The sequence below is a fragment of the Rhinoderma darwinii genome, chromosome 1 (genome assembly GCF_050947455.1).
Source record: "Rhinoderma darwinii isolate aRhiDar2 chromosome 1, aRhiDar2.hap1, whole genome shotgun sequence".
Taxonomy (NCBI): domain Eukaryota; kingdom Metazoa; phylum Chordata; class Amphibia; order Anura; family Rhinodermatidae; genus Rhinoderma; species Rhinoderma darwinii.
Genome location: NC_134687.1, coordinates 215,959,131 through 215,979,788, shown reverse-complemented (window position 1 = coordinate 215,979,788; position 20,658 = coordinate 215,959,131). Strand labels below are relative to the sequence as shown.

The 20,658-nt window shown below is 40.9% G+C and overlaps 1 protein-coding gene across 2 annotated transcripts in view; it reads right to left on the bottom strand.

Annotated features, from left to right (window-relative positions):
• The window catches only part of CSGALNACT1 (chondroitin sulfate N-acetylgalactosaminyltransferase 1), a 395,968-nt gene that overhangs the window by 51,982 nt on the left and 323,328 nt on the right, over positions 1-20,658 (bottom strand). For both annotated transcript variants that reach the window (XM_075861555.1, XM_075861564.1), the window contains 2 exons: positions 13,121-13,337; positions 456-557 (listed from right to left, as the gene is read on the bottom strand). In XM_075861555.1, coding sequence (XP_075717670.1) covers positions 456-557; positions 13,121-13,337 — 319 coding nt within the window. The remainder of the gene's footprint in view (positions 1-455; positions 558-13,120; positions 13,338-20,658) is intronic.

The following is a 20,658-nucleotide window of genomic DNA, read 5'->3' as shown; positions in this document are numbered from 1 at the left end:
TCAACTACAATATAATTTCTTCGAGAAAGATAGGGGAGACATTCTAATTTGCATGCAAATGACCTAATCCAATAATGAAAAAGGCAGACTGTAAAAGGATATGATTCTATACCTAAAAGCAATATTTTAATATAGAGCCTTTGAGGTGCAGGCTACAGCGCACGAAAAAGCAGTAACACAGTATTGTAGATTAGATCCAAACTGCTATCTCTTTTGGATATAGTTTGATTTTGGTTAAGATTTACTGGTGTGGTTTATGTACCCATAAAGAACTATTTAACACACATATGCCATGTCTGTTATACTCACATACTAGCATGATAAATAATTATAGTTGTGAATTCCTGAAGAACAGTTTAAATGAAGAAAATTGTTTATATCTCTACTTTCTACTCTCAATTATTTAGGATTTTAACTCTTAAATATACCAAGTGTGCAATTTGTTTCATACTCACTTAGACGTGTTCTCCAGAATAGCTTTAACCTCTTGCGCCTGCTCTTTACCAAAGTATACCACTGTGAGATGAACTCTTTTATCTTGATTTAAGCAAACTTCCCTGTAAAAGAAAAAACATAAAAATAATAATTCTTCAAATGGGTATTTACCATATGACAAAATGTGCAATACATTAAAAGAGAAAAAGGTCCTTGACCAATTCTGCAGATGATGGCCTGATCTTTGTCCACGTCAATGGTAAAAATGGTAGCCTACTTGTGTTAGTTTTATTTAACCCTTGCTAAGCACACCTCCCAACAAAGCAGCACTTGTAAATATAGTATAAATAGGGTGTCTGTTCATTAAACATCGGTCAAAGACCACCTTAAAAAAAAAAGAATTTAAAATTGCAACACTCCAAGGAATTGGGGATAACTGCTGTGATTCTTTGGAGTGCTACAATGCAGAAGAGAGTCCAAAAACAAAAATAACATGATTCACATTCCTGAAGCTGAGCCGGTGCCATCATCGCCGGATGTCAGCGGTGTATTACCGAAATTAGCTTCGATCCCCGCCATTAAATACTTAAATGCAACACTCAAACGCGATAGCTGCATTTAAAGTGTTGGCAGCTCATTGGATTTCATTGCCAGGGTTCCGGTGGCTGCAATGGCAACCGGAGGCCTAATAATGGCCTCCAGGTCTGCCTAGCATGGAAGCGGTTCAGGACCCGCCTGGCGGCAGAGCCTGAAAAGCTTCCGTAGCCGCCGGCAAGATGGCGCCGGCTCAGGAGCTGAGCCGGCAGTCATCAGCGGTGGATGTCAGCTGTATGTTACAGCTGACATCCACCTGTAACTGCGGGAACCAGAGCTAGCTGCGATCTCTGCCATTAACCCCTTCCATGCAGCGATCGAAAGCGATCGCTGCATCTTAGCGGTTGCTAGCTGATCGCCAGCCCTGACATGCAATCAGGGCTGCCGACTGCTGCTATGGCAACAGGAGACACAATGGCCTCCTGCTCTGCCATTACGGAAGCCAATTAGGCCCTGCTGGGAGGTGAAGCCTAATCGGCTTGCTGTCAGTGAATAACTGACAGATCTAATACATTGAACTATGTAGGTAGTGCAATGTATTAGAAAAAATTAAATCAGACAGTTAGACCTTCAAGTCCCCTAGTGAGACTTGAAAAAAAAGTATAAAAAAAAAAAAGTTTGAAAACATAATAAAAGTTTCAAGTAATAAAATAAAACACAATCGCCATGTTCCCTTATCAAGTCCTTTATTAGTGAAAAAAATAAAATAAACCATACGTATTTCGTATCACAGCGACCATAACGACCTGAGGATTAAAAATATTATATTATTTATTGCACGCGGTGAAAAGCATAAAAAAAAATTTAAAAAAATCGATACCAGAATTTCTGTTTTTTGGTCACTTTGCCCTACAAATATTGGAATAAAAAGTGATCACAAAGTCTCACGTATCCAAAAATGGCACCAATAAAAACTATAGCTCGTCTCGCAAAAAAACAAGCCCTCATACAGCTCCGTCGACGAAAAAATTAAAAAGTTATGGTTCTCACAACTTGGCGACAGAAAAAAAGACATTCTTTTTACAAAAGTAATTTTATTGTGCAAAAAGTTGTAAAACATAAAAAAGTGCTATAAATTAGGTATCGCCGAAATCGGACTGACCCGCAGAATAAAGTTTACATGTAGTTTATAACGCATGGTGAACGTTGTATCAAAAAAACGAAAAAAAACGATGCCAGAATTGCGTTTTTTTTGTTACCTGGCCTCCCAAAAAATATGATAAAAAGTGATCAAAAAAGTCGCATGTACCCCAAAATGGTACCAATAATAACTTCAGCTCGTCCCGCAAAAAAACAGCCCTCATACCACTACATCTATGAAAAAATAAAATTAGTTAAGACTCCAATAAGTCAGGAAATAAAAAATCTGAAGTTGTGCAGGCCCGAGGGGAACATTTCTTCTGTTTCAAGAGGCGATTTATCAAGGCCCTAAAATTAGGGAACCAGGAAGGGGAGGGCCCAAACATATCCGCTAGAAGTGACGGTGCCTGTATTATACCAGGACAACACTTCCCAGAAAAATTCCCCAAACTGCAAAGGTGCGGAGTGTGGACCAAAAGGGGGATAAGAAAGAACATTTATCAGTGCGACACCGGCCTGTGCAGAAAGGATTGCTTCACAGCGTAACACACATCTATGGATTATTTTATTGTTTTTTTTACCCCATTATTATACCACCTGATTATGCCCCTGATATACTCTGCCCGGCTTACATGTACCCCCATATTATAAACGGAAACACCAGCAATACTCAAACAAAACTACTACCAAGCAAAATCCGCTCTCCAAAAGCCAAATGGCGCTCCCTCCCCTCTGAACCCTACAGCGTGCCCAAACAGCAGTCTACTTCCACATATATGGCATCGCCATACCCGGGAGAACCCCTTTAACAATTTTTGGGATGTGGCACAAGCTGGGCACAACATATTTGCCACTGAAATGGCATATCTAGGGAAAAATATAAATTTTTAATTTGCACCATCCACAGCGCATTCATTTATGGAAAAGACCTTGTAAAGGATCTGCCAGGCACAGCTTCGGGGTTAACGCCCATAGATAATCAGTCTGCACCTGCTTCTATGTCTGTGAGACTGACTCCATCTTCCACCAGTCAGGGTGGCAGGCTTAGGAGTGGGAGAACCTATCACAGCCTGGCCAGACGGAGCTAGCTCCCGCCCTCTGTCTATTTATACCTCCCTTTCCTGTTCCTCCTTTGCTTGTGATTCTTCTCGTTTGGTTTCTTGGCCCTGCTGCAGCTTCTTGTACTATTGTCCTTGCTTCATATTGACCCCGGCTTGCCGACTACTCTCCTGCTCTGCGTTTGGTACCTCGTACACTCCTGGTTTGACTCAGGTTGTTTACTACTCTTCTGCTCTGCGTTTGGCACCTCGTACTCTCCTGGTTTGACTCGGCTTGTTCACTTCTCTTGTTGCTCACGGTGTTGCCGTGGGCAACTGCCCCTTTCTCCCCCTAGCTCTGTGTACCCTTGTCTGTTTGTCTGTCGTGCACTTATTGAGCGTAGGAACCGTCGCCCAGTTGTACCCTGTCGCCTAGGGTGGGTCGTTGCAAGTAGGCAGGGACTGAGTGGCGGGTAGATTAGGGCTCACTTGTCTGTCTCCCCACCCCCGTCATTACAGACCTGTGGGATGAACATGCTCATTACACCCCTTAAAAAATGCCTTGAGGGATGTAGTTTCCAAAATAAGGTCACTTTCTTTTTATTATTTCACATCTGAGCCCTGCAATTGTGAACCAATACTTTGTAAATCGTAAATTAGGCCTCAATTTTACATGGTACTCTTTCGCTCTTGAGCCCTGTCAAATGTCCAGGCAAAAGATTAGGGTCACATGTAGGGTGTTTCTAAAACCGGGAAACACCACATAATAATTAGAGAGCTGTCTTGTTATGGTGGCACAAGCTGGGCACCACATATTGGTATATCTAAGGAAAAAAATCCCATTTTCACTCTGCAACATCGAGTGCACACTAATTTCTACGAAACAACTGCGGCGTTAACATGCTCACTACACCCCTAGGTGAATGCATTGAGGGGTCTAGTTTTCAAAATATGGTCACTTCTGGGGGGTTTCCACTGTGTTGGTCCCGCAGGCACCCAGAAGCAAATCCAGCAAAATCTGCACTCCAAAAGCCAAATGGTGCTCCTTCCCTTCTGAGCGATACTGTGTGCCCAAACAGCAGTTTATGACCACGTATGGGGTATTGCCGTACTCTGAAGAAATTGCTTTACAAATGTTGGGTTCTTTTTTTCCTTTATTTGTTGAGAAAATGAAAAATGTTGTGCTAAAGCTACGTCTTATTGAAGAAAAAGGATTGTTTTTATTTTCAATGCCCAATTCTAAGAAATTCTATGAAACACCTATGGGGTCAAAATGCTCACTACACCCCTAAATGAATTCCTCAAGGGGTGTAGTTTCCTAAATGGAGTAACTTTTTGGGCGTTTTCATTGTTTTGTCCCCGCAGGTGATTTGCAAATGTGACATGGCCTCCGTAAACCATTCCTGCTAAATTTGAACTCCAAAAGCCAAATTGCGCTCTATCCCTTCTAAGCCCTGCCGTGTGTCCAAACAGCAATTTATGACCACATATGGAATATTGTTTTACTCGGCAGAAATTGCTTTACAAATTTTGACATGCTTTTTCTCCTTTAGTCTTTGTGGAAATGAGAAAAAAATTAGCTAAGCCTACATTTTCTTTGATAAAAATTTAGATTTTCATTTTCACGGCTTAATTCCAATAATTTCTGCAAAAAACTTCTGGGGTCAAAATGCTCACTATACCCCTAGATAATTTGCTGAATGGGTGTAGTTTCCAAAATGGGGTCACTTGTGGGGGGTTTCCACTGTTTTGTCCCCTCAGGGGCTTTAGAAATGTGATTTGGCCTCCGCAAACCATTCCTGCTAAATTTGACCTCCAAAAGCCAAATGGTGCTCCATCCCTTCTAAGCCCTGCCGTGTGCCCAAACATCCATTTATGACCACACGTGGGGTATTGTTTTACTCTGGAGAAATTGCTTTACAAATTTTGCGGTGCTTTGTCTCCTTTAGTCCTTGTGGAAATGAGAAAAATCGCTAAACATACATTTTCTTTGAAAAAATTTAGATTTTAAATTTCACGGCCTACTTCCAATAATTTCTGTAAAAAACCTGTGCGGTCAAAATGCTTACTATACCCCTAGATAATTTCCTTGAGGTGTGTAGTTTCCTAAATGAGGTAACTTTTCGGGGATTTCTACTGTTTTGGCACCGCAAGAGCCCTTCAAACCTGACATGGTGCCCAAAATATATTCTAATAAAAAGAAGGACCCAAAATCCACTAGGTGCTCCTTTCCTTCTGAGGCCGGTGCTTCAGTCCTGTAGCACACTACGGGCCACATGTGGGATATTTCCTAAAACTGCGGAACCTAGGCAATAAATATTGAGTTGCATTTCGCTGTTAAAACTTTGTGTTCCAAAAAAAAATGGATTAAAAATAAATTTCTGCAAAAAAATATGAAATTTGTAAATGTCACCTCTACTTTGCTTTAATTCCTGTGAAACGTCTAAAGGGTTAAGAAAATGTCTAAATGCTGTTTTGAATACTTTGAGGGGTGAAGTTTTTAAAATGGGGTGACTTTTTTTGGGTTTCTAATATATAAGGCCCCCAAAGCCACTTCACAACTGAACTGGCCTCTGTAAAAATAGCCTTTTGACATTTTCTTGAAAAGGTGAGAAATTGCTGCTAAAGTTCTAAGCCTTGTAACGTCCTACAAAAATAAAAGGATGTTCAAAAAACTATGCCAATCTAAAGTAGACATATGGGGGGGTGGGGTGTTAATTAGCGACTATTATGTGTGGTATAACTGCCTGTCTTACAAGCAGATACATTTAAATTGAGAAAAATGCTAATTTTTGCATTTTTTGCTAAATTTTGGTGTTTTTCACAATTAAATACTGAATGTATCGAGCAAATTTTGCCAGTAACATAAAGTCCAATGTGTCACCAGAAAACAAACTCAGAATCACTTGGATAGGTAAAAGCATTCCGACGTTATTACCACATAAAGTAAAACATGTCAGATTTGAAAAATGAGGCTCTGTCAGGAAGGTCAAAAGAGGCCAAAGCGGGAAGGGATTAAATCTTGTAGCTATTTATTTTTTATTTGAAAACACTTTCGTGTGGGTGGCCATGTTGGAGGCGCACACTTCCTGTATTGGCTGTCTAGATAATACAGCAGGGTGGGTGTGCTTTATGGCAGCTGAAATTAATGGGAGTCAATTGTCTCCAGGAAAAAATTAGTACAGCCCCTTCCCCTAAAGCCAAGAGAATGACAGGAGAGATTCATGTCTGTGTGTATAGTGTTACTCTCCTGCCTTCTCTAGGCCTTCGGCAATACAATAAAGTGGTCATTAAAGGTTATGTACACTTTGAGGCCATTTTTTTTGTTTTACTTTTGGAGATACAGCTGTTCTGTATACTTCATACAGAGCAGCTGTAACACTCGTTTTACACTGGATCCGTCAGTGTCATGTCTCTGATTACGGGCACCTGAAAGCAGCCTGGCTCAAGTTTACCAATAGTTTCTATCATAAAATCTATTTTGGTTTTAATATGCAGAAATAGCTGTTATTGGATTTTAAATATTGAATGACAGGACCCAAAGAATATATGTTTCTGTTTTCTCTTTTTTATTTATTCAGTAGGTCTTCATTCATAGGTAATAGAACATTCACATTATTTATGTTCTAAAATTAAAGTCAGAAATATGTAATGCCATTACCAATGACCAATGTGTCCCTGACTTTGGATTATAAATTGGTTTTCAAATATAGCCAAGCTTCAAACATTTTAATTAGGCAAAATAATATATCTGTTCAGTCAGTATGGGACGGAATACAATTTCAATAGAAGGCACAGTACTAATCTGTGTGTTGCCATGCATCTTCCTTGCCCTACCTTGCTGATAAATGGCATTTATCTTCCGATTCCTATTTCTCACAAAATTAAATATGTAAGATTACTTATAAATCACTTTTAAAGACTGAAGACTTTGTACTTATAGTGAAATATAGACAAGAAACTCCCAACGGATAACACACAATTTTTATTTTTTAATAAAGGGCATAATGTGCAGCAGACAAACCTAACCTCAATTTGATTCAAATATTTCATAACCATATACTGAGAATATAGAGATAAATGATCCACTCATATTAAAAGCGTTGTCTTTTTAGATTAAAGCGGGCCCAGCAATCAGCTGATCACTACCTGTCTGACTTCTGAAATCCCTGGCGATTGGCTGTTATCATCAGGGGATGCTGTGGGTGGCCCCTGCAGTGGAAATATAAAATGACATGCTGGCAATTCAAATGAATGGCCACCCATATAAGCGTGCATAATATGTGTATAGGGTAGTCGAGAGGAATGGCTGTTTGGCTGACAGCTACAGTATCTCAAGTGTATGGCCAGCTCTTAAAGGCTCTGGAGGACTTTGAATGTTTTTGTGTTTTGTGATTTTAAGCACTTTTTAAATTAAGTATTATTTAATATTTTTTTTTAATTTTCACAATACAGCTTCTATGTATCCTGTATGTATAAAAGCTGTATCTTGCTCTCTCAGCTGATTCCATCAGTTCAGCTGAACTGACAGCTATCAACTCATTTGTGATCGATATGAGGTGGATCCTGCATGTCAGAGACACACATGACCCGCTTTTAGCCGACCCGTCAGCTCAGCTGAAGTGATGGAATCAGCTGAGAGAAAACAATACAGCTTCATTGTATACAGGATACATAGAAGTGGTATCATAAAAAGTAAAAACATTTTTTTTATAAAAGTCAATTTAAAAAGTGCTTAAAAAGTCTCTGTCACCACATTATAAGTGCCCTATCGTGTACATAATGTGATTGGCGCTGTAATGTCGATTACAGCAGTGTTTTTTATTTAGAAAAACAATCATTTTTGACGGAGTTCCGACCTATTTTAGCTTTATGCTAATGATGGGGAGAAGTGTATGACGCTGATTGGTCACTGATTGGTCAGCGTCATACACTTCTCTCCACAACGCCCACTTGGTCAAAAAGTAAAACATGCCCAGTTGTCCATTAAGAAAGTTATTAGCATAAAGCTAAAATAGGTCATAACTCAGTCAAAATTGATAGTTTTTCTAAATAAAAAACACTGCTGTAATCTACATTACAGCGCCGATCACATTATGTACAAGATAGGCCACTAATAATGTGGTGACAGAGCCTCTTTAAAATCACAAAACACAATGATTTAATAAAAATAAAAACATTCAAAGGTGTACATAGCCTTTAAGCTGAGTTTACACACAAATTTCTGAACAATCAGACCAATCTTACAGATGATAAAATTGGTCTGAGTTGGCTATTTACACAAAGATACTTTTCTGTGTTTTTTTTCCTATTGAGTTCAAAAAGCTGCAACAAATAGCAAATGCTGCGTTTTTTGCAACGGAAAAGCTGCGATTCTGCAGCAAAAAAACGCAAATCTGCAAAAAAAAAACCTTTTTCTTATTTAAATTGTTTAAAAAGATCTATACCTATGCCCCTGGCGTTGTCATAGCATGGGCTCCTTGATCCCCCAGCTGCTCTCCGTGCAGCCGGACCTCCAGGGATGATGTTTTATCCTATGTAACTGTTGCAGGCTGTACGGAAGCCGCATTGCTATGGCAATGCCAGTGAAGGTAAGTATTGTTTTCTTTTTCTCTGCTCCTTCTTCCACAGCAGCGATTTCGGAGGAAAATCTGCACCACAATTTGGTGCTTTTTTTCAGCTGGAAATCCCTGCGGGTACTGGGTCGGAGACGCGGTGTACTTTTTTGAAGTGTATCCGACCTGTGTGAACATACGTTTAAGGTGCCCATAGGCATTAGATAAAACTTAGCTGAACACACCGATTTTGGCGGGATCGGCCAATGATTTTATGTGTATGCGGGCCACCAATATCTGCGGTCAGGGGAAATAAAGATCGACCATGTTGGATTTCCACATGCCTGATCCTTCGTTCCAATGGAAGATAAACTGCTGATGTACTTTATCGGGTAGTACCTATATCACATATAAAGATGTAAATAAACTGGGAAAATGTACAATTGTAAAATAAATTAGATTTACTGTTTATGTATATAATACATGAAGAGTAAAAAGTCTGAAATAAAAATTTCCACGGAATTAGTAAACATTGCTAAAATACATACTTCCAATAAGATAAAAGGACATATGAAATCCTTGTCTTTATGGGACAGTCCAACTGAAAATGATATTTTAAAAGCTGAGACGGTAGCTTTTACTTACAATGTATTTTACTCAGTGGACAGCGGAGTACATTTTCAATTACCCTTCATAGGTTGTCCTTCAGACGCTCACTTTCATATATGACAAGCCATGCAGGAATTATACTCTGGCCTTTAATTTCCAATGCACTCATGAGAAGCTCAGCAAGCCCATTTATTACATTGACCTGACGTGAGATGTCGAGTGCCTGATGACCGTCAACAGAAGGCATGCTACATCTAGGGAGCAGCATGATCGGCACACATTTCTTCAGAGCATGGCCACTAAAGGTCGCATTTAAAAGCAGATAATTAACCTATTTCTTGTGGTTTGATGAAAATTGATTTTCTAAAAATAACTCTGAATTCTCTTGGAAAATGATATGTAGCAACAAAATAGCAGGACAATAATAACAGTAACAGGAATATATGAATTATGTGCTTATAACTGTAAAAGTTAAAGGGAACCTGTCACCAGCATTTCACCTATTAAACCAGCAATACCTGGTGGAAGTGGGTGAAAAATCATTTCTATGTAACCTATAATTTACTTCTAAGTAGGCTCTGTACCCTTAGTATTGGTTTTTTTTGCGTTCCCGCACCGTATGCTAATGCATATTTTCATTTTAAAAGATTTATATCTTCATTCCTCAAGCCTTTCCGAGTTAACCCTGTCTCCTTACTTTTGATTGACAGCTCCTCGCCTCCCCCCAGCACACACGAAATCCCGCTCTTGTGCATCGATGTCCTGTTCTGGTGCGTGGGCACAATGGAACAACATAGCGGCGCACGCGCAGTAACTAGATTTGAGGCCCGGACGAAGCAGGGAAGCGGACCGGACCATACATGACAGGACTAGATTTGAGGCCCGGGCAAAGCAGGGAAGCGGACCGGACCATACATGATGGGCGCATGCGCGCTATCTCAGTTGAGATTTCAGCATTCAGGGCTGGCCAGTTTTTGGCAGTGGGCGGGCATAAGAAGAGGAATGAACGAGACTGACGGATATTTATTATTAAAGGCACATAACGTTTGCAGACCGTTATTTACGGTCGGAGGAGGAGTTTAGGAGAGGGGATAACGGTAATAAACTTTTGACAGCAGCGGCCAGCGAGGTCTGAGTACAGTTCAATAGGTGAAATGCTGGTGACAGGATCCCTTTAAGGAAGAAACCCAATCCCCATTCCCCCACCCCAATAATTATGCCAGTAAACTGCCCTGTTGAAATGTGTAGTAAAGTCCAAATCTTCTCTGTAATTAATTTCCATCTTTAATTGCTTATTGCTGAATGAATGAATGAATGAATGAATGAATGAATGAATGATGTGGGCCTTTGGGTGACACTGACTTAGTAGGCCCCTTTGCGGGGGAACTCATGGCGGCAGCAAAATGGCAGAAAACGTCACTTTGTGCTCCCATATAGACATTAGGCCCTGTTTATGACCCCATATAGACGTTAAGCCCCCAGTTTTTACCCCCATAAATTGAGTGCTCTCTGTAGATGGCCCAATTTTCCAGGTAGTGCCACACGCCCCCCCTCCCAGGTAGTGCCGCACAGCTCCCTCCTACCAGGTAGTGCCACACAGTCCCCCCCCCCTCCCAGGTCGTGCCACATAGCCCCCCGCCCTGGTAGTGCCATACAGCCCCCTTCCCTGGTAGTTCCACACAGCCCCCCTCTTTGGTAGTGCCACACAGCCCTCCTCTTTGGTAGTGCCACACAGCCCCCCTCCCTGTAGGTAGCGCCTTTGGGGCTCCCTCTAGGTGTGGGATGCCCAGCCAGAGCATTGCCCATGCTATGGCTGGGGTTTTTGCCTCAGTAGAAGCCCCTGACGTCACTGTCCATATAGTGGACAGTATTGTCAGGGGCAACCCCAGAACCATAGTCCTGGGCAGAGCACTACTAGCACTCTGCCTGGGACTCCTGCTTTGTTCCTGACATCACTGTCCATATATGGATAGTGAAGTCCGGAGCAGAGCTGAAGTCTCGGACAGAGCGCTAGTAAAGGCTCTGCTCCGGTACTCCCTCTCTGGGGAAGCCCCTGACGTCACTGTCCATATATGGATAGTGATGTCAGGGGCAACCCCAGAGCCAAAGTTGTGGGCAGAGCTCTACTATATTTCTGCCTGGGACTCCTTCTCTCCTCCTGACATCACTGTCCAGAGCTGCTGGAGGGGCGACTGGGCATGGGGGGCCTGTAACAGCAGCTATGGCTGCTTCAGAGGTAGTTACTCTGCTTCCTCGACAGAGCCCCGTCTAGAAGCAGAATCCCCGGCAAGACTGGATGCGGACGCCGGCCCTGGTCAGTACTATCAGTACCTATATCACTGTGCAGACAGAACGATGTACTGCTCCTCCTAGAAGGTGTCACACAGGGCTCCAGTGAATATAAATAATCATGAAAAAGGCAACAAGTAAAATCAGATGGAGCATCATTTAGAGAAAACAAATTGCTGGAAATTGCTTGGTTGGTCGCGGATTCCTCCAGAAAAATCAGCTCTTATTGCAGCACCCATTTTAAAGGAGCGGTCTATGATGCGACAACCCCTTTAAAGGGAGTCTGTCACCAGAAATGTACCTATCAAACTAGCAACAGAGTAATATAGTGTTAGCTCACCTAAATGTAATATTATGTTTCTTTTTCACATGGGTGCCTTTGTTACAGAGAAAATTACTTCAATATATGCAAATGAGCATTTTGGAGCAACGAGGGCATTACCGTTGCTCCAAAATGCTCTGTCTTCTATCCCCAGTCCATTCCTTCAATTAACAGGGGCCAGGCAGTGTAATAGCCAAGTTCACGCCTGACCCCGTAGTCTCCTGAACGCGCATGCGGCTCTGCTTCATAATCGGCGCATGCGTAGTACACCCTCGATGTTTCACCGTCTAATCAGCTTACTGCGCATGCGCCGATTACATCAGACTACACCCCGAAGAGGGTGTAGTCTGACATAATCGGCGCATGCACAGTACAGACGATTAGACATGTGAAATGTCAAGGATGTACTGCGCATGCTCCGATTATGAAACAGAGAACTCGGCTATTACACTGCTTGGCCCCTGTCAATTAATGAAAGAAGGGACGGAGGGGTGAAAGAAGACAGAACATTTTGGAGCAACGATGACGCCCTCGTTGCTCCAAAATGCTCATATGCATAGATTGATTAAAGTGCAACAGTAGCACTCATGTGAAATAGGAAAATAATGTTACATTTAGGTGAGCCAACACTATATTACTCTGTTGCTAGTTTGATAGGAATATTTCTGGGGGCAGACTCCCTTTAAGATATATTTTAATGTACACACCAATAACCAAGAGAAGGAGATTTTAAGTATAAACAGATTTATTCTGGGATGACAGTCTATACTTTTTCATGCTATGAGAGTCCATATTACTGTGTTTTTGCAATTAAAGCGAAGGTCTACCTATGAACACCAGGTCGTTTTTAGATCCAACATTCTTTGCTGATTCATTTCTCAATATATCTTCATAGCAGTCAAAAACCCTGTATCATCTTAAATAGAGCCCCAAATCCTCTGCCCTCCCCTGCCTGCAGCCACCACTAGGGGGGGCTTCGGAGCTTAATGTACACAATTTACACACTGAAAACCTAAGCTCCCTCTAGTGTCTAAGAAATCTAAGAAAATACCTTATGAAAACCTGGCATAACAGGTTAAGAAATAAGTTCAACTCCGTTGCATTTGTTATCAATACAGTACCTACCATATCGTGAAAATGAAACCCGCTATAAATAAATGTATTTAAAAAGACACAGGTTGGATGAAACTAAGTCTCACCTGAAATTTTGCATGAACTGCCGAAACTTGTCAGCTCTTCTAGCTAAAGGAACAATGATGTTCACAAGGACATTAGCCATATTCAGCTTTTCATTCTTGACCTTCACAACAGGTCCAAATGGTCGAAAGAGAACAAGACGTTTAAATTCATAATTTCTATCTCCTTTGAAAGTCAGTTCATACAATGTTCCTTTATCACGTTCTGTTCTGTAAATACCTAGAGATGGACAAAGCAAACCATTAGCATGTATTAAATGATTAGAGGCAGTTATTATATATATATATATATATATATATACATAGGAAGTCCACCGTCCAGCAGCACCAACCTTAAAAGTATAGATGGGTGCACGCCTTGGGAACCCGATCACAGTTCCATATCTAATAAACATCCAATGATAGGCAGCACTCCAATGTCAAGGTGAAAAAATTGCTTTAATAGCCCTTGTGCGACGTTTCGGCTCTGTGCAATGAGTCTTTCTCAAGCATGTTAAAGCATGGTGATATATATAGGGGCTGAACAAAGCAGTCCCAATCAGCGAGTGATTAATACATAAATTTAAAATCAATACAATGTCATATATTGTCATACATTAAAGAATGCAAACAGTGTAAGCAATAGTAAAACTGTTAAAGAGATAAGTCCAGCATTACATCTGGAACTTTAATAAAGTGCAAAAAGTGCTGATTACTACTAACAATATTAGTTATGTACACCTGTGTATAATTAAAAACAGCCACATTACCATATGCATACAGTGGATCCATGCTCGTATGTGTTCATGTTTCCGGCGTTCTCTACTTCCTGGTTCACATGACAGTGAATTACAGCTGAGGAGAATATCCTCATTGAGATACCGGTCTAATTTGCCAGGATCAATTGTGCATGTCCGCGCATGCGCGTATGCATTCTGGAGTCGTCGGCAGCCATTTTTGTAAAGATCTTGTATTATAACATCGTGTGCCGTACAGTGCATGTCCGCGCCTGCGCACTGTAGTCAAGTATCGTAAAAAATATTAATATGTATTCCACATACAGGTTACAGCAGAGAAGCTGGTTTGTAGGGAGATAGCAGGCGCCATTATGAAGACAGGCTGTACTGCAGGTAAGGTGTGTGTGTCACGGTCTGTCCCTCTCTCTCACAGGGCCCCCCCTCGCGAGTCCCCCCCCCCCCCCGCGCCCATCCCTGTCTAAATATGTTTGTTTGGTTTATTGGCACATTGCTGTGTGCAGAGCTGAGTATGTCTGTGTAGCAGAGCTCAGTCTGTGTGTCTGTGTATAGCAGAGCTGAGTGTGTCTGTGTGTAGTAGTGCTGTGTGTGTGTGTCTGTGTAGCAGAGCTGAGTGTGTGTGTGTCTGTGTGTAGGAGAGCTGAGTGTGTCTGTGTAGCAGTGCTGTGTGTGTCACTGTAGGAGAGCTGAGTGTGCCTGTGTGTAGTAGTGCTGTGTGTGTGTGTGTGTGTGTGTGTGTGTGTGTGTGTGTGTGTGTGTCTGTAGCAGAGCGGAGTGTGTGTGTAAAGGAATTGACTCCATTTCTTTATTTACACAACGTATTAGGAACTAACAGCGCACTTTACCAATCATGTAAATAAAAAGCGTAATCAATCGTTTTTTGATGCGGTTTTAGGCACGTAAAATGCGCAACAAAACGTGTCAAATACACGCCATGTGAGCCTGTTAACTGAAAAGTCATTCACTTCACTTTCATCATTCTAAGGGTATGTTTACACGCAGTGTTTTCAGCCATTTTTCGGGCCGTAAACGTCCCGAAAAACGGCTGAAAAATCGGAAGCCTCCAAACATCTGCCCATTGGTTTCAATGGGAAATATGGCGTTCTGTTCCGAGGTGGCGTTTTTTGCGCGATCATTTTCCAAAAACAGCACGTAATAAGACGCCCGCCAAAAAGAAGTGCATGTTACTTCTTGGGAAGTTTTTGGAGCAGTTTTTCATTGACTCTATAGAAAAACAACTCCAAAAACAGCCGTAAAAAAACGCGGCCAAAAACGCGAGTTTGATTAAAAAATGGCTGAAAATCAGGAGCTCTTTTCCCTTTCTTTAGTAAGCGTGTGAACATACCCTTAGCCCTTTGGTGTGTCCTATAGCTTCTGCCAGCTGCCATTTGTACAATCACTCCCAAAATGGCAGATGGACACTGCTTAGCAATTTGTAGACACCTTTTCCTGGCTTGTAGGAGGGGGGTGAGATTCCCTCCCACATTTACGGCAGCTGAGAGTCAGGTTGCTTTGCCTTATTCAAGTTGCTGTAATTCTGGGAAGTGCTTCCTGTGGTGGCCAACATAGGAAAACATGTCAAATTATAATTTAATTTTTAATACTTTACACCATGTGGAAGGAAAAACAAAATACAGCAAAAAACGTAAAAAATATAATAGAGATAAGTAACCTACTTTTAAAAAAAAGGTTTAATTCGTGACACATTCCCTTTAAAGGCTATGTACACCTTTAAAAAATATATATTTTTTTTTTAATAAAACATTGTATCAGTGTGATTGGTGCAACTTTCTAATTACTTTTTTTACTTTTTAAGATACAGCTGCTTTGTATCCTGTATACAGAGCAGCTGTATCTTGTGCTGAGACCTGAATCTGTCAGGTCAGCAGGACTTATGAGTTCAGTGTCAGTGGGTCCTGCGTGATCCACCGGTTATCGATCACATCTAAGTTATAAACTTAGATGTGATCGATAATAGCTCGATCCTGCATATCAGAGACACGTAGGACCCGTGTCACCGAACCCGTCAGTTCCGCTGACCTGACGGATTCAGGTCTCAGCCAAGATCCAGCTGCTCTGTATACAGGATACAAAGCAGCTGTGTCTGAAAAAGTAAAAATAGAGTTTCATAAAAAGTAATTAGTAAGTTGCACCAAACACACTGATATACTGTTGCATTAAAAAAATTATATATATATATATATATACACATACACATACATACATACATACACACACACACACACACACACACACACACACACTATATATAGTTTTTAAAGGTGTACCTAGCCTTTAATGTATGGTAACAATATATTGTATATTATTTTTATGTTTTTAGGTCTTTGCTTTTATGCAGTCACAAAAAGTAACAAAAAAAAAGCAGCTGTCATATTTTTGTTCTTGGACATCCTGCTACGTACTACTACCAAACAAGTATTTTAAGGAAGCTCATGCAGATGTTTCAGCTGTTAAATGTATATTATGTTTTTAGGTTTTTGCTTTTATGCTGTCACAAAAAGAAACAAAAAAAAAGCAGCTGTCATATTTTTGTTCTTGGACATCCTGCTACGTACTACTACCAAACAAGTATTTTAAGGAAGCTCATGCAGATGTTTCAGCTGTTAAATGTATATGAGTCATCTAGCAAGTATCCTGTTGTCTGCTGTTCCTGAATAGGCATGAATAGTTATGGTAAGCAGAGGATGTCCTTGCTATTTTCAAAGGCAAACCTGTTCTCTTCATGGAGTACACAAGAAAAAGCATGCAGTAATTGCTAACAAAATATGAATTTTTTAAATCATATATCAAACCTTAAAGAGGCTCTGTCACCAGATTATAAGTGCCCTATCTCCTACATAATCTGACCAGCGCTGTAATGTAGATAACAGTGTTGTTTTTTTTAAAAAAACTATCATTTTTGAGCAAGTTATTTTAGATTTATGCTAATTAGTTTCTTAATGTCCAACTGGGCGTTTTTTAACTTTTGACCAAGTGGGCATTGTAAAGAGAAGTGTATGATTCTGACTAATCAGCGTCATACACTTCTCTCCATTCATACTCAGCACAGCGTGATCTCGCTGTGCTGTCATATACACCCACATTAACTTTACTGAAGTGTCTTGAGAGTGAATAGACATTGCCTCCAGCCAGGACGCGATGTCTATTCACACTCCCAACACTCCAACACTTCAGTAAAGTTTGTGTGGGACTTAATTTACAGCACTGTGTGATCTCGCGAGATCACACTGTGCAGCGATTGAGTCCCACACAAACTTTACCGAAGTGTCGGGAGTGTGAATAGACATTGCGTCCTGGCTGGAGGTGATGTCTATTCACTCTCAAGACACTTCAGTAAAGTTAATGCGGGAGTATGTGACAGCACAGCGAGATCACGCTGTGCTGAGTACAAATGGACATGAATGTAGAGAAGTGTATGACGCTGATTGGTCAGCGAAAGGACAAGGCACGCAGAAAGGGTGTGGTCTAAAATTGTTCATTAATCGTAAATAGAGTTTACATGTTCAATTAATCGTGATTTTGATTTAGATCATAATCGCCCAGCCCTACTTCAAATTATCTGCTAATCCTGAAGGTTCACATACTTTTGCCATTAATGGATATGTGAAATTAGTCAATATTTTTGACTCATTAGTTTGATTTGGCTCTCTTGTGTAAAAATCTGATATAGTTTTAGGTCAAATTTAAGCAGATATACAGAAAATTCTGAAGGGTTCACGAACGTTAAAGCACCACTGTGTATATAAAAAAATAAAAAATAAAATAAATATATATATATATATATATATATATATATCTTATGACAATCATCACTGCAGTGCTGTATCCTAAAATATGATCCTTGTAATCCCCTGAAACATTTTACAAATACATGGTACACATACTGGTAAAATACATAAATAAAATAAATATAACCATAAACTCAACGTTTTGCCGCGAAAAAGCCTGGTCTGTTGCTTTTTCACGGACATACAAAGCCTTACTGATCTATACGATCACTTCAACAGCACGACTTGTGATACAACAGGACTACCGGAGGACTTTTTACAGACCACAGAGGGGGTCCAACAGCTGAAGATCACATTTTACCCCATGTCAATACAGAATTTGTATACTGCACCTTTACAACCTATATACAAGTGTATATAAAAAGTCTACACACCCCTGTTAGAATGCCAGGTTTTTGTCATGTTAAAAAATCAGTGCAAGATGAATCATTTCAGAACGTTTTCCACCTTTAATGTGACCCATAATCTGTACAATTCCATTGAGAAACAAACTGAAATCATTTAGAGGGGAAAAATAAAAATAACAAATCTACAATAATGTGGTTGCATAAGTGTGAACACCCTCTTATAATTGGGGCTGTGGTTGTGTTCAGAATCAGCCAATCACATTTAAACTCATGTTAAATAGCAGTCAGTACTCAGCTGCCATTTAAAGTGATTCTGAATAACCCCATATAAAGTTCAGTTGTTCTATTAGGATTTTCCTGACATTTTCTTTGTTGCATGTGAGAGCAAAAGCCATGGTCCGTAAAGAGCTTACAACACATCAAAGGGATATGATTGTTTAAAGGCATCCGTCAGGAAAAGGGTACCAAAGAATTTCCAGGGCATTAGATATACCATGGAACACAGTGAAGACGGTCATCAAGAAGTGGATTACATTTGCCACAACAGTGACATTACCAACTGGACGTCCCTCAAAACTTGATGAAAAGACAAGACGAAAATTGGTCTGGGAGGCTACCAAGAGGCTTACAGCAACATTAAAGGAGCTGCAGGACTTTCTGGCAGGTACTGGTTGTGTAGTGCATGTGACAACCATATTCTGGGCTGTGGGGTAGGGTGGCAAGACGGAAGCCTTTTCTAACAAAGAAAAACATCCAAGCCTGGCTATGTTTTGCAAAGACCTACATGAAGTCTGCCAAAAGCATGTGGGAAAACGTGTTATGGTCTGATGAGACCAAGGTTGAACTTTTTGGGCATAATTCCAAAAGGTATGTTTGGTGCAAAGTCACAACTGCACATCACCAAAAGAACACCATACCCACAGTGAGGCATGGTGGAGGCAGCATTATGCTTTGGGGCTGTTTTTCTGCAGCTGGCGCTTTAGACAAGGTGGAGGGAATTACGAAACAGTTCCAAATATCAGGCAATATTTGCACAAAACCTGCAGGTCTTTGCTAAAAAGCTTAAGATGAATTTCACCTTTCAGCACAACAACTACCCAAAGCATACTATACTGTACCTCCAAATCAACAAAAGAATGGCCCACCTGAAGAAGATCAAAGTTTTGGAATGGCTCAGCCAGAGCCCAGACTTGAATCCCATTGAAAATCTGTGGGGTGATCTGAAGAGGGCTGTACACAGGAGATGCCCTCGCAATCTGACAGATTTGGAGCGCTTTTGCAAGGAAGAGTGGGAAACAATTGCCAAGTCAAGATGTGCCATGCTGATCGACTTCTACCCAAAAAGACTGAATGTTGTCATAAAATCAAAGGGTAATTCAACAAAGTATTAGTTTAGGGGTGTGCATATTTATGCAACCACATTATTTTTGTTTTTCAATACAATTGTACAGATTATAGGTGACGTTAAAGGTGGATAAAGTTCTGAAATGATTCATCTTGGGCTGTAACATGACAAAAACCTGGCATTTTAACAGGGGTGTGTAGACTTTTTATATCCACGGTACTACACAATGGCGCGGGCTCTCTTTGCTTAATACTTTTTAGATATACAAAGGAAATTTTCGTTGCACTGCCAGCCTGTGATATAGGGAAAGCCTGTCTACAAAAACGAATCACACTACCCCACTCAGTTTGGCACACCTTTACCAAACTATGATATTTATAAAATCCAGAGGGGGTAAGAGAAGCCTGAAAATTTGAAGGTTACATACAACATTTCAAACTGCAAAGCATCTAATACATATCTACAGCTGCCTAAGGAGTGATTTGTCATTTATTTGTGTGACAATATGTACTCTTTAAACCTACACTCAGCCCAACTGACTACAAGGAAACATATTCTATCTAAAAGCTGCAGATTCCCTCAAAAATGCTGTAAATAAGTGCAGCATGTAGCGCTATTTTTTCCTCGTAAATGGTGGAAACCATGACAGAAACATCATGTGACCGATCAGGACTACTGTTATTTCTGTTGCTATAACTGGATAGAAAATTGGAAATATGAATACAGATGTGAGCTGCCTTATACTTTCACTTAGATACTCTCAGGGCTTGTCCACACGTAACGGAATTGCTGCAGAAAATTTCTGCAGGAATTCCGCAGAAGCTAGCAGCGGAAAAACGGCACAATTTCTTGCTTTTTTTACTGCAGAAAATGGTGCAAATTTTGCTGTGTTAATAATAATAATAATAATAATATAAGAACGCATATAACATTCAAAGTACATATACAAAACAATTCTATATGCAGAGGCGTAACTGAAGCTGTAGCAGTTATAGTGGCTGTCACGGGCCCCCCATGCCCGGTCAGTGGCGGATCCTCATATGGGCGTTTCGGGCGGCCGCCCGGGGCCCAGGGCTGCACGGGGGCCCATAGCTGCCCAAACCGCACACAAGTGAAAAAAAACTCTCCAGGGCTGCTGCCGGCCGCATTCTAGCGGTCATCGGTCCCACGTGCTGCTGATGAAGAGGAGGGGGGGATGTGCAGGGGGAGTCATTTGCGGCCAGGGAACAGGGGCACAGCACATCAGCTGTAGAGAGCAGACTGTCAGAGATTGTGATTGGCAGGTGCTGGAGTCTCCCTGACAGTC